The sequence below is a fragment of the Porites lutea genome, chromosome 1 (genome assembly GCF_958299795.1).
Source record: "Porites lutea chromosome 1, jaPorLute2.1, whole genome shotgun sequence".
NCBI classification, from domain to species: domain Eukaryota; kingdom Metazoa; phylum Cnidaria; class Anthozoa; order Scleractinia; family Poritidae; genus Porites; species Porites lutea.
The window spans coordinates 43,205,130-43,217,249 of NC_133201.1; the positions used below are offsets into that span (position 1 = coordinate 43,205,130).

A 12,120-nucleotide genomic window follows, 5' to 3' on the forward strand; every position below is an offset into this window, starting at 1 on the left:
ACATACGTAACTGATGTGTCAAAACGCTCAGTTATATTTTGTGACATGAATGGGAAGCAAAATACTGGTTAGGATTGTATTTATATTGCGCAGACTTCATCGATATATGATTGCCTGCGTATATCCCTAATCATCTGAATAACAAGTTACACGTAACACAAATGCTTGAATTACATTACACTGCCCAAGTTTCTGCGAAAAAAGCGAAGTTATGGCACGACATAATGTAATATATATCGAGACGTGGTACGCACGTGATATTCCGCTGGGGTTGGCCTGTACCAGGCACGGATTCGATAATAGCATTAGTTTGGCCAATCAGGTTTAAGTAGGTCACATGCCTAGTATGAAATGGAATTCTAGCGCAATATTTCCTTCCTCCGCTCGCCATCAGATTGAACAGATCCCCAGAAAAACTTTATCAAAGACAGCTCCCTTTCAACTTTTCAGGCAAGTACTAACTAGTTTTCATTTCTTCCTTAGACATCGTTTTATATGGCACCAACGCAAATTTTGATTCTCGGCCACTTCTTCATTCGCCGTTTACACGTTTTTCTTCGTCAAAATTTTAGAAATTTGCATATAGATGGGGATCTTTCCATCAAATGGCATGGCATCGGGGGAAGAACTATTTCTAAACTGATCCGACATGATCTCGGAATAGTAGAGACATTTGCCCCAGAGATTGTCGTCAACCAGTTGGGCACCAATCATCTGTCTTCCCTTTCCACCGTTGAAACTGGCTCAGCTCTCGAGGAATTATCTCGTTTGCTACATGAGTCATACGATGTGCCAAGGGTCTGTGTTTGCCAGACTACTTTTCGCGGTAATGCTCCTTTAATCAATCGCCAAGTTAAGTTACTAACAAAATATCTCAAAGTAGTGTTGGAGCCGATTGCTTTTGCTTTTCACTGGCGACACAGAGGTTTTTGGAACTGAAAATCCCGTTTTTTACACGCGATGGTGTCCACCTTAAAGGAGCTGTGTCACGAAATTCAGCCAAATAAGAAAATTACAAAACGAATTGCTTCACTGGCTCGATGTGATCCAATTTACGTTTTGTCTATTAATCCACTTTGCTTTTCCTTAGTTATCCAATTTGATCAAATTTAATTACTTTGGCTAATCTGATTCAATTTGTGTAAGTGAGAATGTCATGCAATTGAACGGCTATATTTTTCCGCGAGGCCGATTGTCATACCAGGCCCACTGTTTCTTGCGCTCTCGACCGTGATTTGCGGCTTTGGTACAACTTACTTTGATGCTGTGTGTGTTCAGCACCTCTGTCAAAGCATTTTGTTTTAGACAGTAGATTTGTGTTCAAGTCGCGGCTGAAACAACCCGTACATATTAGCTGTGGTCACACTACTAGGTCAAATTCATCAAAAAGCGCCCGAGGTAAATTCATCTCGGGTTTTGTTTTACTTAGGTGAAAAATACTGGGAAGGTCACACTACTGATATCGGCTCTGAAGGTTTTCACGCTAGCTGTTTTTTTTGGAGTGTAAATTTAAGAAGGCAAGATGCGCAGGGATCTAGCTGATCAAAGAAACGTTTTTTTCTTTTATCTCACTGTTATTTCTTACGCTAATTCAACGTGCAAGGTGAAGAAAGGTGAAGACGTAGACGATTCGTGCCCCCCAAATTTCTTACACAGCATGAGCTATGTCCGGTTCTGTCATCAAGACTTTCGCCGATGAGCGTCTATCGGCCAGCAACCTCGGTATTTTATTTTTCCCTAGCTATCCCTTTGGGGTAGCTGTCAATGGAAACTCTTTTGTTCTCAAGACATATCCAAGACCCAGACGATAAAATTTCCCCTTCGCGTTGCTGTTTTGTGCTATCACTTTGCCTATTCAGTGTACAACCCATTGATCGCCCTTTCAGGGGTGTGTCTAATGCATTCTGTGATAACAGATAAATAAATTCGTAAATTGGCTCCACAAAATCGTTTTTAATGAATTCAGAAGTTCTCAGCCCGTCGGCAGCCAGTTGACATACGTCTTCCGGTGACAAGACCTGTTTCACATGAGCTGGTTCGTGCACTTAGTTTCACTATTAAATTCTTGGACATTTCAGCGTTCTCTCTTTTCGGCACTTTTTCTTGTGGCCTTCTATGGTTTATTTCGCATAGGTGAACTTACCGCCAAGAGCAATCGATTTGCTCACCAATGTAATGTGGAACTACAGCGTTGTTTAGCTTATTGTGGGTTAGTCACCAATCGCTACGAAAGTCACACTTTTCGTATTGGTGGCGCTTGTCATGCTGCTGTTTGGGGTTACTCAGATGAGCAAATCCGTGCTCTTGGCCTCTGGAAATCTGATGCGGGGGGGGGGGGGGGGAGGGGCGTGGGGGCTGATGATGGAGGGGATAAAGAAAGAGGGAGATAACAAAAATACAAAAATAAAGTGGTGAATTATATTTCGGTTTGCAACACAAATCTTCAACGGGGGCTATAAAAGGAAAATGAATACAGATAAAAGATGAACGTTACATATGCGTTACGTATGTATGTATGTATATCACCGCGTTTGCCTCCATTTCAAGTACGGCCCTCGAAATCGAGGCTCTTTCGTTCGCAGTCAATCGATTCAGAAAGAAAACAAAGGAACGTTAAGAACACAAATAAAGTGTGATGTGGAAAACTTAAAGCCCGGGAGAAATCCTGTTTGGTATAGAAAGCCACGTTTTTGAAAGCGAAGAGTATGGATGCAAGTGAAGGTAAAAAATTCCCGTGAATTTAGGCGATACGTTTCTCAGAATATTTCGAACAATTCCTGGAACCCTACGGTAAATAAAGTCGGTGTTCTGGCTAAATTTGTATTCAGCCAGGCTTTGTTGTATTTGTTTAATTGATAATTTGCTTTAGTTATTAAAAGTTTTCTAGAAAGTGTGACAGGGTTTGTTTTCCCTTGGTAGTAAAACGTTTTATACACGACGGAAGCAAAGATTGAAAATGATTTGATACGATCGCGATGCTTTATGAACCAGTTTAATATTGAACTTGATTGGAAATTCACTCTTTCTCTCTCTCCAACGCTCGCGTGCTCTTAACTTTATCGTGGACAGGTTTCAGATAAATAATACCCTGATTTATTCTCACGGACTTTCATACAGTGTAGCTTGATATAAACACTTATTTTGGTTCAAAGTTCAGTTTTTATCGATCGCCTTCGTGTCGTGTAGCGTTTACATGCACAGTTGTTTGACACGGTTAATCTCAAATATCAACAATCGAAATAAACTGCAACTGATGCAAATTATTTGAAATGTCATGCTTTACTCGCAGCACTTCACTTTCCACCGGAAACTTCTAGTTTTAGACAGTAGAATAAGATTTGTCTTCAAGTCGCGGTTGAAACAACCCGTACATATAATGGCCTTCGCCTTGTTGTTTTGTACTATCACTTTGCCTATTCAGTGTACAACCCATTGATCGCCCTTTCAGGGGTGTGTCTAATGCCCTTAGCATTCTGTTGATTTTGCACTTGTCTTACTTTTGGCCGAAATTACATTGTATGCTGCGTTTCACTTTAAATTATCTTGGTTTTTTATATTATATTCGTTTTGTTATTGCACCCTAGCCTTAAGGTGATCATTGTTCGTGCAGGTGCTCCTCTCAACAGATATTTTATTTCGTTCTTCAGACAACAATGCTTGGTAGCTGAAGACAAAAACGTTCTCCGTTACTTTAGTGGTCCCACGTACCGCATAGCTGTCTGTCTGTTTTTCTCATATTTCACTACCAATTCTATTCTGTACAAGAGATTCCTCCTAGTAACCGTTCCTCCACTAAGACTTCTGCAGGCACCGCCCCTAGAGCAAAACTGAGTCGGTCCTCCACGGCCACGTTGATGGCCATTTCCGACAGTGTCGCACTACCAGCTAGCCACGCCACGTCGAGCTCGAGCTAAGGCACACGGTGTCGGTTGATGTTGCTGCCCTGTCCGCTACAGTGTCTGCCGTGGTAACAGAAGCCCCTAAAACCACAGGGTCCGGAGGAGATGTGTTGGTCGTTAGAACATCAAAACCCGTCGAAAACCTCTGAAAAAATGGCTTCTTTTGATCGCCTTACAGTTTCGTTACACATTCTATAGACCGTAAACCACGAGACTGAGAGCTCGCAAGATCGGCTTACAGTATAAAATACGGCACTTCGTGCCTCGGTTGCCCTTCGGGCTACCGCCTTCGGTCACCCTTCGGACGACGTGCCGTGAACCAGCGAGGATATGGGTTGCGGTTATTGATTTTCAAAATGGCGAAAACAAAGGCGATCTGGGTAAGATAAGAAGCGAAGAAATCGTTTACAGTAGATTCATAAAGATCCCACTGGGCTATTTGATCGTGCTAAGCGACAAATATAGACATTTTTGAAGGTGAGACTTTAAATAAGTAATTCATTTATTCACACGAAACTCCTCTGGACCCTGTGTTAAAACCGCTCTCTCGTCCGAAACCTTGACTGGTATTTTAAAAAACACTGGACCTCCTATCCCGCTGGAACCACCGGCCTTGGAATCCTCCAGCTTTTTTGGCGCCGCCTTGGATGCTGACGTAGCTGATATTCTCCAGGATGTTCACGCCTCAGGTAGTGAACTTCAACGACATCTTCCCGGAAGCCGAGGAATCTCCCACTCAGATACCCGAGAACCTAATGCCGAAAAATTGTGCTAACTTGAGAACTCTTTTAAGTTCCTCTTTAACAGCCGGCTCCAGGTGCTTGTATCAGCGTGCGTGGATTATTTTTTCGCCAATTTTATCGCTAATTTTGCGACTCTGATGATCCTCCTTTGCCGGTATCTCCTACTTATTTATCTGTCATCTAACATTTTGTACATTGGCTCTTTCAACGACTACTTCAGATCTTTCAGCCATTTCCTACGTACACAAGTTAAGAGGGCTCCATGACCCCACAAAATCGTTTTTAATGAATTCAGAAGCTATTAACGGCTCTCAGCCGTCGACAGCCAGTTGACATACGTTTTCCGGTGAGAAGACCTGTTTCACATGAGGTGGTTCGTGCACTTAGTTTCACCATTAAATTCTTGGACATTTCAGCGTTCTCTCTTTTAGGCACTTTATTGTGGCCTTTTATGGTTTATTTCGCATAGGTGAACTTACCGCTAAGAGCAATCGATTTTCTCATCAATGTAATGTGGAACTACAGCCGGTTGTTTAGCTTATTGTGGGTTAGACACCAGTCGCTAGAAAAGTCACAGTTTTCGTATTGGTGGCGCTTGTCGTTCTGCTGATCGGAGTTACTCAGATGCGCAAATCCGCTCTCTTGGCCGCTGGAAATGTGATGGGGGGGGGGGGGGGGAGGTGGGGGGGAGGCGCACGTTACATATGCGTGATGTATGCATGTATGTCACCGTGTTTGCCTCGATTTCAAGTACGGCCCTCGAAATCGAGGCTCTTTCGTTCACAGTCAATCGATTCAGAAAGAAAACAAAAGAACGTTAACAATACAAATAAAGTGTGATGTGGAAAACTTAAAGCCCCGGAGAAATCCTTTTTTTCGTATAGAAAGCCACGTTTTTGCAAGCGAGGAGTATGGATGCAAGTGAAGGTAAAAAATTCCCGTGAATTGAAGCAATACGTTTCTAAGAATATTTCAAGCAATTCCTGGAACGCTACGGTAAATAAAGTCGGTGTTTTGGCTAAATTGTATTCAGCCAGGCTTTGTTGTATTTGTTTAATTGATAAATTGCTCTAGTTATTAAAAGTTTTTCTAGAAAGTGTGACAAGGTTTGTTTTCCCTTGGTAGTAAAACGTTTTATACACAACGGAAGCAAAGATTGAAAATGATTTGATACGATCGCGATGATTTATTAACCAGTTTAACATTGAACTCGATTGGAAACTCACTCTTTCTCTCTCTCCAACGCTCGCGTGCTCTTAACTTTATCGTGGACAGGTTTCAGACAAATAATACCCTGATTTATTCTCACGGACTTTCACACAATGTAGCTTGATATAAACACTTATTTTGGTTCAAAGTTCAGTTTTTATCGATCGCCTTCGTGTCGTGTAGCGTTTACATGCACAGTTGTTTGACACGGTTAATCTCAAATATCAACAATCGAAATAAACTGCAACTGATGCAAATTATTTGAAATGTCATGCTTTACTCGCAGCACTTCACTTTCCACCGGAAACTTCTAGTTTTAGACAGTAGAATAAGATTTGTCTTCAAGTCGCGGTTGAAACAACCCGTACATATAATGGCCTTCGCCTTGTTGTTTTGTACTATCACTTTGCCTATTCAGTGTACAACACATTGATCGCCCTTCAGGGGTGTGTCTAATGCCCTTGGCACTCTGTTGATTTTGCACTTGTTTTATTTTTGGCCGAAATTACATTGTATGCTGCGTTTCACTTTAAATTATCTTGGTTTTTTATATTATATTCGTTTTGTTATTGCACCCTAGCCTTAAGGTGATCATTGTTCGTGCAGGTGCTCCTCTCAACAGATATTTTATTTCGTTCTTCAGACAACAATGCTTGGCTGCTGAAGACAAAACTTTCTCCGTTACTTCAGTGGTCCCACATACCGCATAGTTGCCTGTCTGTTTTTCTCATGTTTCACTACCAATTCTATTCTGTACAAGAGATTCCTCGTAGCAAGCGTTCCTCCACTAAGACTTCTGCAGGCACCGCTCCAAGAGCAAAACTGAGTCGGTCCTCCACGGCTACGTCGATGGCCATTTCCGACAGTGTCGCACTACCAGCTAGCCACGCCACGTCGAGCTCGAGCCAAGGCACCGTGTCGATTGATGTTGCTGCCCTGTCCGCCACAGTGTCTGCCGTGGTAACAGAACCCCTTAAGACCGCTGTCTCTTGGTAGGCTGAGCGACCTCTGCTGGAAAGTTGAGACACACTTGGTCAGTTAGCTTGTTCCACTTCAATCTGAGCAGCCCACATTCACTAGATTTGACGCCAAGTGGCTGCTTAGCATAGGTTAACTCGTCTTCGCTCTCTGTTGATCCATCCAGTTCTAGCTCTTTCACATTTGAGTGCCATTTATGTAGACAAAGGGTGGCTTGTCCGAAGATCCCAGTTGTTTGGCCTTTTCTACAGTCCACCCACTGATCAGCAGGTCGTCTACACATAGTTCGCGTTCGATCTCATCCACACACTTAGGGTGGCTCGACAATGGTTAAGGTGCTGTTCGATCACTCCCCCAAGGAGGAAAGGCGAGGGTCCCGAGCCAAAGAGCTCCCTAGTGCCTGTACGTGTGAATTCGTAAAGGATCTTCCTTGTCCATCCTGTGCACTGATACGCACTTGGAGGAACGTCTCACGGATGTCGCCAGTGAGGGCGAAAGCATGAAACCTGCCTCGCAAAAGTACTTTCCATAGTTGAGTTTTTAGTGGTGGTCCTACTTCAAGGCAGTCGTTTAAAGAAGGCACTGAATCATGCGCTTTCGCCGAAGCGTCATGCACGATTCGCACCTTCCTGTTTTCGGCGCTGTCCCTGACAACAGCTTTGTGGGGGATGTAGAACTCTTGCCCAGTCGCAGCCAGTGGTGCTTCTTCTATAATTCCTTCTTGTAGTTGTTCTTTAATGATAGCATCGTAGTCGTCTAGTTTTCCAGCCTTCTTCAGTCGTTTCACTAGACTTTCAAGTCGCCTCATGCTCCCTGATTTGTTCGTTGGTAAGGGAGGATGATCTCCCTTCCAGGGAAAGCCTGTCTCATACCATCCCTCAGGACTGCGCTTGAGCTGTTTGGGGAATTCAGCATAGACGACATTCCGGTCTCCATTAGGGGAGTCTTCAAGTCCAAGGACGTCCATCCTGTACAGCTGTTCATAGTCACTGGATGCGCAAGAAACATGCTGTCCAAGTCTGCTTCTGACCCAGGCGACGAAATAGCCCACCCAAAACGGGTATATTCGGCGACAGGCTCTCTTATGGGTCCAGTGCGCTGTGCTTCTCGAGTTTTAATCTTTGCGTAGTCACTTGCTCCTAGAATCACATGAACAGGAAGTAGACTATTTCTGTCGGTATCCTCCATTTTTACCCCCTTCAGATGCTGGTATCTGTGGATCATTTCCGTGTAGCTGGAGTTTTCTATAGATAATAGTTCAGCGCGCTCAACTCTCGTAACGTTCAGTGGAATGGTGTGGTTTCCGTTAGTATCACTCACGTTGACATCATAGAGCTCGTTCCGTTTAGTTACAACGCTCACGATAGTTTGAATACGTCGTGTGAGCGAACGTGTGGGAACTAGTTTCAATAGGTCCAGCAAGTAACCTGAAGCATACGAGACTGACTTCAATAACTACTTTTCTTCGGTAGGTAAAAACCTCGCTTTACGCTTGCCTCGTTCATCTCGCTTGTCACTTGTCTCCCAATTATAATCCAAGCTCTTTCTTCTTTGATCCAGTTACGCCAGGGGAAATTGAGCGTGAGATACTTTTGATCCCTAAAAATAAAACTTACGGTCTCTACTCTTGTCCGATTCGTATTTTAACTGACGCAAGATGCGTTATTTCGGGCCCTCTCTCCATCATCATAAACATATCTGTGCAAAAGGGCATCTTTTCATCCAAACTGAAAAAAACGCGAAAGTTGTTCCTGTGTACAAAAATGACGATGAGACTGAGCCTGGTAATTATCGTCCGATATCATTACTCTCTATTTTCAATCGGATATTTGAAAAATTAATGTACCACCGCCTCATCCTATCTTGGTAAAAACGATATTCTATTTAAGTCACAGTATGGCTTTCGCGAAAACCATTTCACGCAACATGCCATTATTGATATCGTTAATATCATACAAAACAATATGGACCAAAAACTTTCTTTTGTTTTTTTTTTAATTGACAAGAAAAAAATTAATTACAAATACTTGTTATTTTAACTATGAAAAATAATATATATATCTATATGGCAAAAAACAAACTAAATTTGTAAAGGAAAAAAAACAAACAAACAAACAAACTAAATTCAAAGGAAAAAGACGCAAACCTGATAAGTGAAACAGTACAGCAGTAAAGTGTAGCTTGAAGGAAATGACACTAGCATTCACGTATCTAAAGAAGTTTGTCCCAATTTTTTTTGGAATTGCGATAAGCAGTTAGATCTAAAAGCTATGGTGCGAGGAATATCAATTTTGTTGTTGAGACGCAGTAGAAAACTGTCAAAGTCCAGGACGCCGTTGCGTACGCTTGTAGTAAAAACATTATATTTGGCGACAATCAAACAGTAATTAAGCACTTCCCAGTTATTTGACTCTTTGTGCCAACCATATAGAATAGTGCTTTCAGATAAAGTCAGTTTGTGATTAAATTTTTCGTGCCACCAGTTAGAAAAACAAGTCCAAAACGAAGAGGATACACTACAGGTAATTAACATATGTTTTAGAGATTGACTTTCAAGGTTGCATAAAGGACAAACATCAGTATCAGTTATGCGCGCGCGGAAGAGGCTAGATTAGGTAGGTAAAATGTTGTGAATAATTTTGACTTGGAACATGATCAGTTTTGGTTCTTTCAAGATTTTAAACGGGAGCATGTAGATGTAACCAAAAACTTTTTACTTGCGGGATCTTTTTAGATTTTAAAAAAGGCCTTTGATTCGTCGACCATTTAATCTTGCTTAAAAAACTTAATCATTATGGCATCAGGGGAATTATCAATGCCTGGTTTTGCCTCGTACCTTCTCGGTCGTTCACAAGTAAGTGGGTTTTAACTTATCTACCGAATGTATGATCTCATGTGGTGTCCCACAGGGGTCTGTGCTTGGTCCTCTGTTATTCTTAATCTATATTAACGATATTCACCACTCTTCAGCGAAATTGTCATTTTATCTCTTTGCTGATGACTCGAGCTTGTGGTATGCTGACACTAATTTAAAATCTCTTGAAAAAGCCGTCAATAGCGAACTGCTCAAAGTCATCGACTTGCTCAATGCAAATAAGTTAACGCTCAATGCTAAAAAGTTAAACTATGTTATCTTTCGGTTTGGAGCTAAACTTTGGAACGCAATTCCTAACGAGTTTCGTCAACTCTCCAAAGGAGCTTTTAAAAAAAATTGTCATGACTTTTTACTCTCGATAATGGAAGCAGAGGACGATTATGTTGAAGTGCCCATTGTCCTACAAAAAATGGCAAATTCTGCATCCTCGACTCAATGCACTAATTATCGATAGGTTCTGTTAGTAGTAAATTTGATTGTAATATCATTCTGTAAGACTATATATTCTGTAACTTTAGCTTGTTTTCTGAAATCTTTGTTTATCCACATAGTTTATTTAGTTACTTTACAATATTATCTGTTATGACGGCTGTAACCTTTCCTCTCCGCCCGCCTCGTCTAGCTTTTGCTATTTGCGGGCGGAGATGGCAAAATGATGTGTATGAAATAAAGTATAGTGTGTGAAGGTGACTGACCCGCCGGTGTCCAGAAGAGCTCGGCAGGTTATGCCATTCACTTTCACTAAGAAAACAGGGTGGAATACTTTCTCCCCGTCTAGAGACGCCGTTAGAGCCACTCACCCGTTGTCGGTTTGCTGACCTCTTCCCTCTCCTTTATCACAAATTGATGAATGGTGTCTTTGTTTACAGTGAACACATGTCCCAAGACTGCGGCATTGAGGTGCATGGTGTTTGGATCCCGTGCAGTCAAAACACAACTTTTTGTTCTGCAAAATCTGTCGGCGGTCGGCTGGCGATGTGATTTTATCGCATTTCCAAGACCTGTGTGTCACGCAATCACAATAAACGCACACTTGCCGTGCCGGATCTTTCTCTTGCGAGTGAAACGTTTTGACACGAGGAAGACGTAAGGGCGGAGATGTATTGTTTTGGACCATTTCTAGAGGATGAATTTCCTTCCATTCTTCTAAAGCCTGTAGCAGTTCTCCGAATCCCCAGTCTTGCCACCCCATTTTGTTGCTCACTAGTTCGGCTTTAATACCGATCAACTTGTTAAGAACACCCCGAACCATAGATAAACAATCCGACAGCTTGTCCAGTGTTTCCAGGGATTGCACATTATACTTTAAAGTTTGGCAGAACTGGTGAATCTTGCTTGGTTGGGATCTGTGAACAGTCGGAAGGGCGTTGATGTTATCCACAAATGCTCTTACAATTTCACTCGTTTTCCCGTAATTCGATTTCAATATATTTTTAGCTTGCTCTTATCCCTCTATGGTGAAGGGAGCCTCATGCCTATTATCCAGTTTCCGACGATATATTTGACAGACTTTATTACCGGGTAAGAAGGAGGAGCGCGAGCAAACATCGAGGTGAGAAATCGTCTCTCATAACAATTTTATGTTTATCGACATGTTTCTATCATTTTGCAAGCAGTGCCCGTTTGTAATCCTTATGCGCAAAAAAATCTTCTATCAGGCAAGGGGAAAACAGACCGAACAGCTAGAGCCGAACAGGTACAGCATAATGGGAATTTCACCGAAGCTACAGTCGTAGAAAGAAACCACAATCTTCTCTGCGCGTTCATTGAAGTGAGCGCAGTGTATCGATTTTGTTATAAAGCTAACCTCACCGTTTAAAAAAACCTGTATGATGTTGTCTAGATCTTCGATAATGGTTTTGTGTTTTGGTAGATATTTATAACAATTTATTCCTTCACATAAGCTTACGTAAAGATTTGCATACACATAGCACACACTGCATGCAAATTATTTTAACGTCACGCTTTTAGTTTCCGCTCTTGGTTACGAAAAATAATTTGTTTCCAAAGGTTATTACAATATTCAAACTTATTTACCTTTTCTGGTTTAAAATAGAACAAACTCTTCGTGGATTTGGTGTTACTCGCTTCACGTCGGCTTCGGTAAGTTTCTCAGCCCGTTTCCTGGAGGAGTTCTGCTACTTAGCTGAGACGATCTCGTAAATTCCAGCGACTCTTTCAACGGCTCATAAAGGGAAAACTAACAGGGGGAGACCCGGGTAGACCCCGAAATGTACAAAGAAGAAAGGTTGAAGTAACAAGTTGACCGAAATAGTCTAATAAAAAAGGTTGAAGTAACAAGTTGACCGAAATAATCCAATAAAACCGCTAACAGTAACCAGCAATAAATCCAAGAAGAGCGACGACCGGAAATACGTCTGCGGTCGCAGGCTATACGCGTGTATAAATACACGAA

The 12,120-nt window shown here is 42.0% G+C and overlaps 2 protein-coding genes across 3 annotated transcripts in view; one reads left to right on the plus strand and one right to left on the minus strand.

Annotated features, from left to right (window-relative positions):
• The first annotated feature begins 352 nt into the window (after positions 1-352).
• The window catches only part of LOC140951752 (limbic system-associated membrane protein-like), a 34,948-nt gene continuing 23,180 nt past the window's right edge, over positions 353-12,120 (plus strand). Inside the window, exons 1-2 of one of the 2 annotated variants that reach the window (XM_073401084.1) lie at positions 371-450; positions 11,142-11,256. The gene's annotated coding sequence lies outside the window, so the exon portion shown is untranslated. Of the gene's footprint in view, positions 451-11,141; positions 11,257-12,120 lie in introns of both variants that reach the window. The other variant, XM_073401092.1, reaches the window with a different exon arrangement.
• LOC140930116 (uncharacterized) lies at positions 7,176-7,637 on the minus strand. The gene has a single exon (XM_073379784.1). It carries the CDS (start codon positions 7,635-7,637, stop codon positions 7,176-7,178), a length of 462 nt encoding a protein of 153 aa, XP_073235885.1.

What these genes read in the sequence shown, in the direction of transcription:
- LOC140930116 (XM_073379784.1), bottom strand. Translation starts at nt 7,637, where the DNA reads ATGAGGCGACTTGAAAGTCTAGTGAAACGACTGAAGAAGGCTGGAAAA.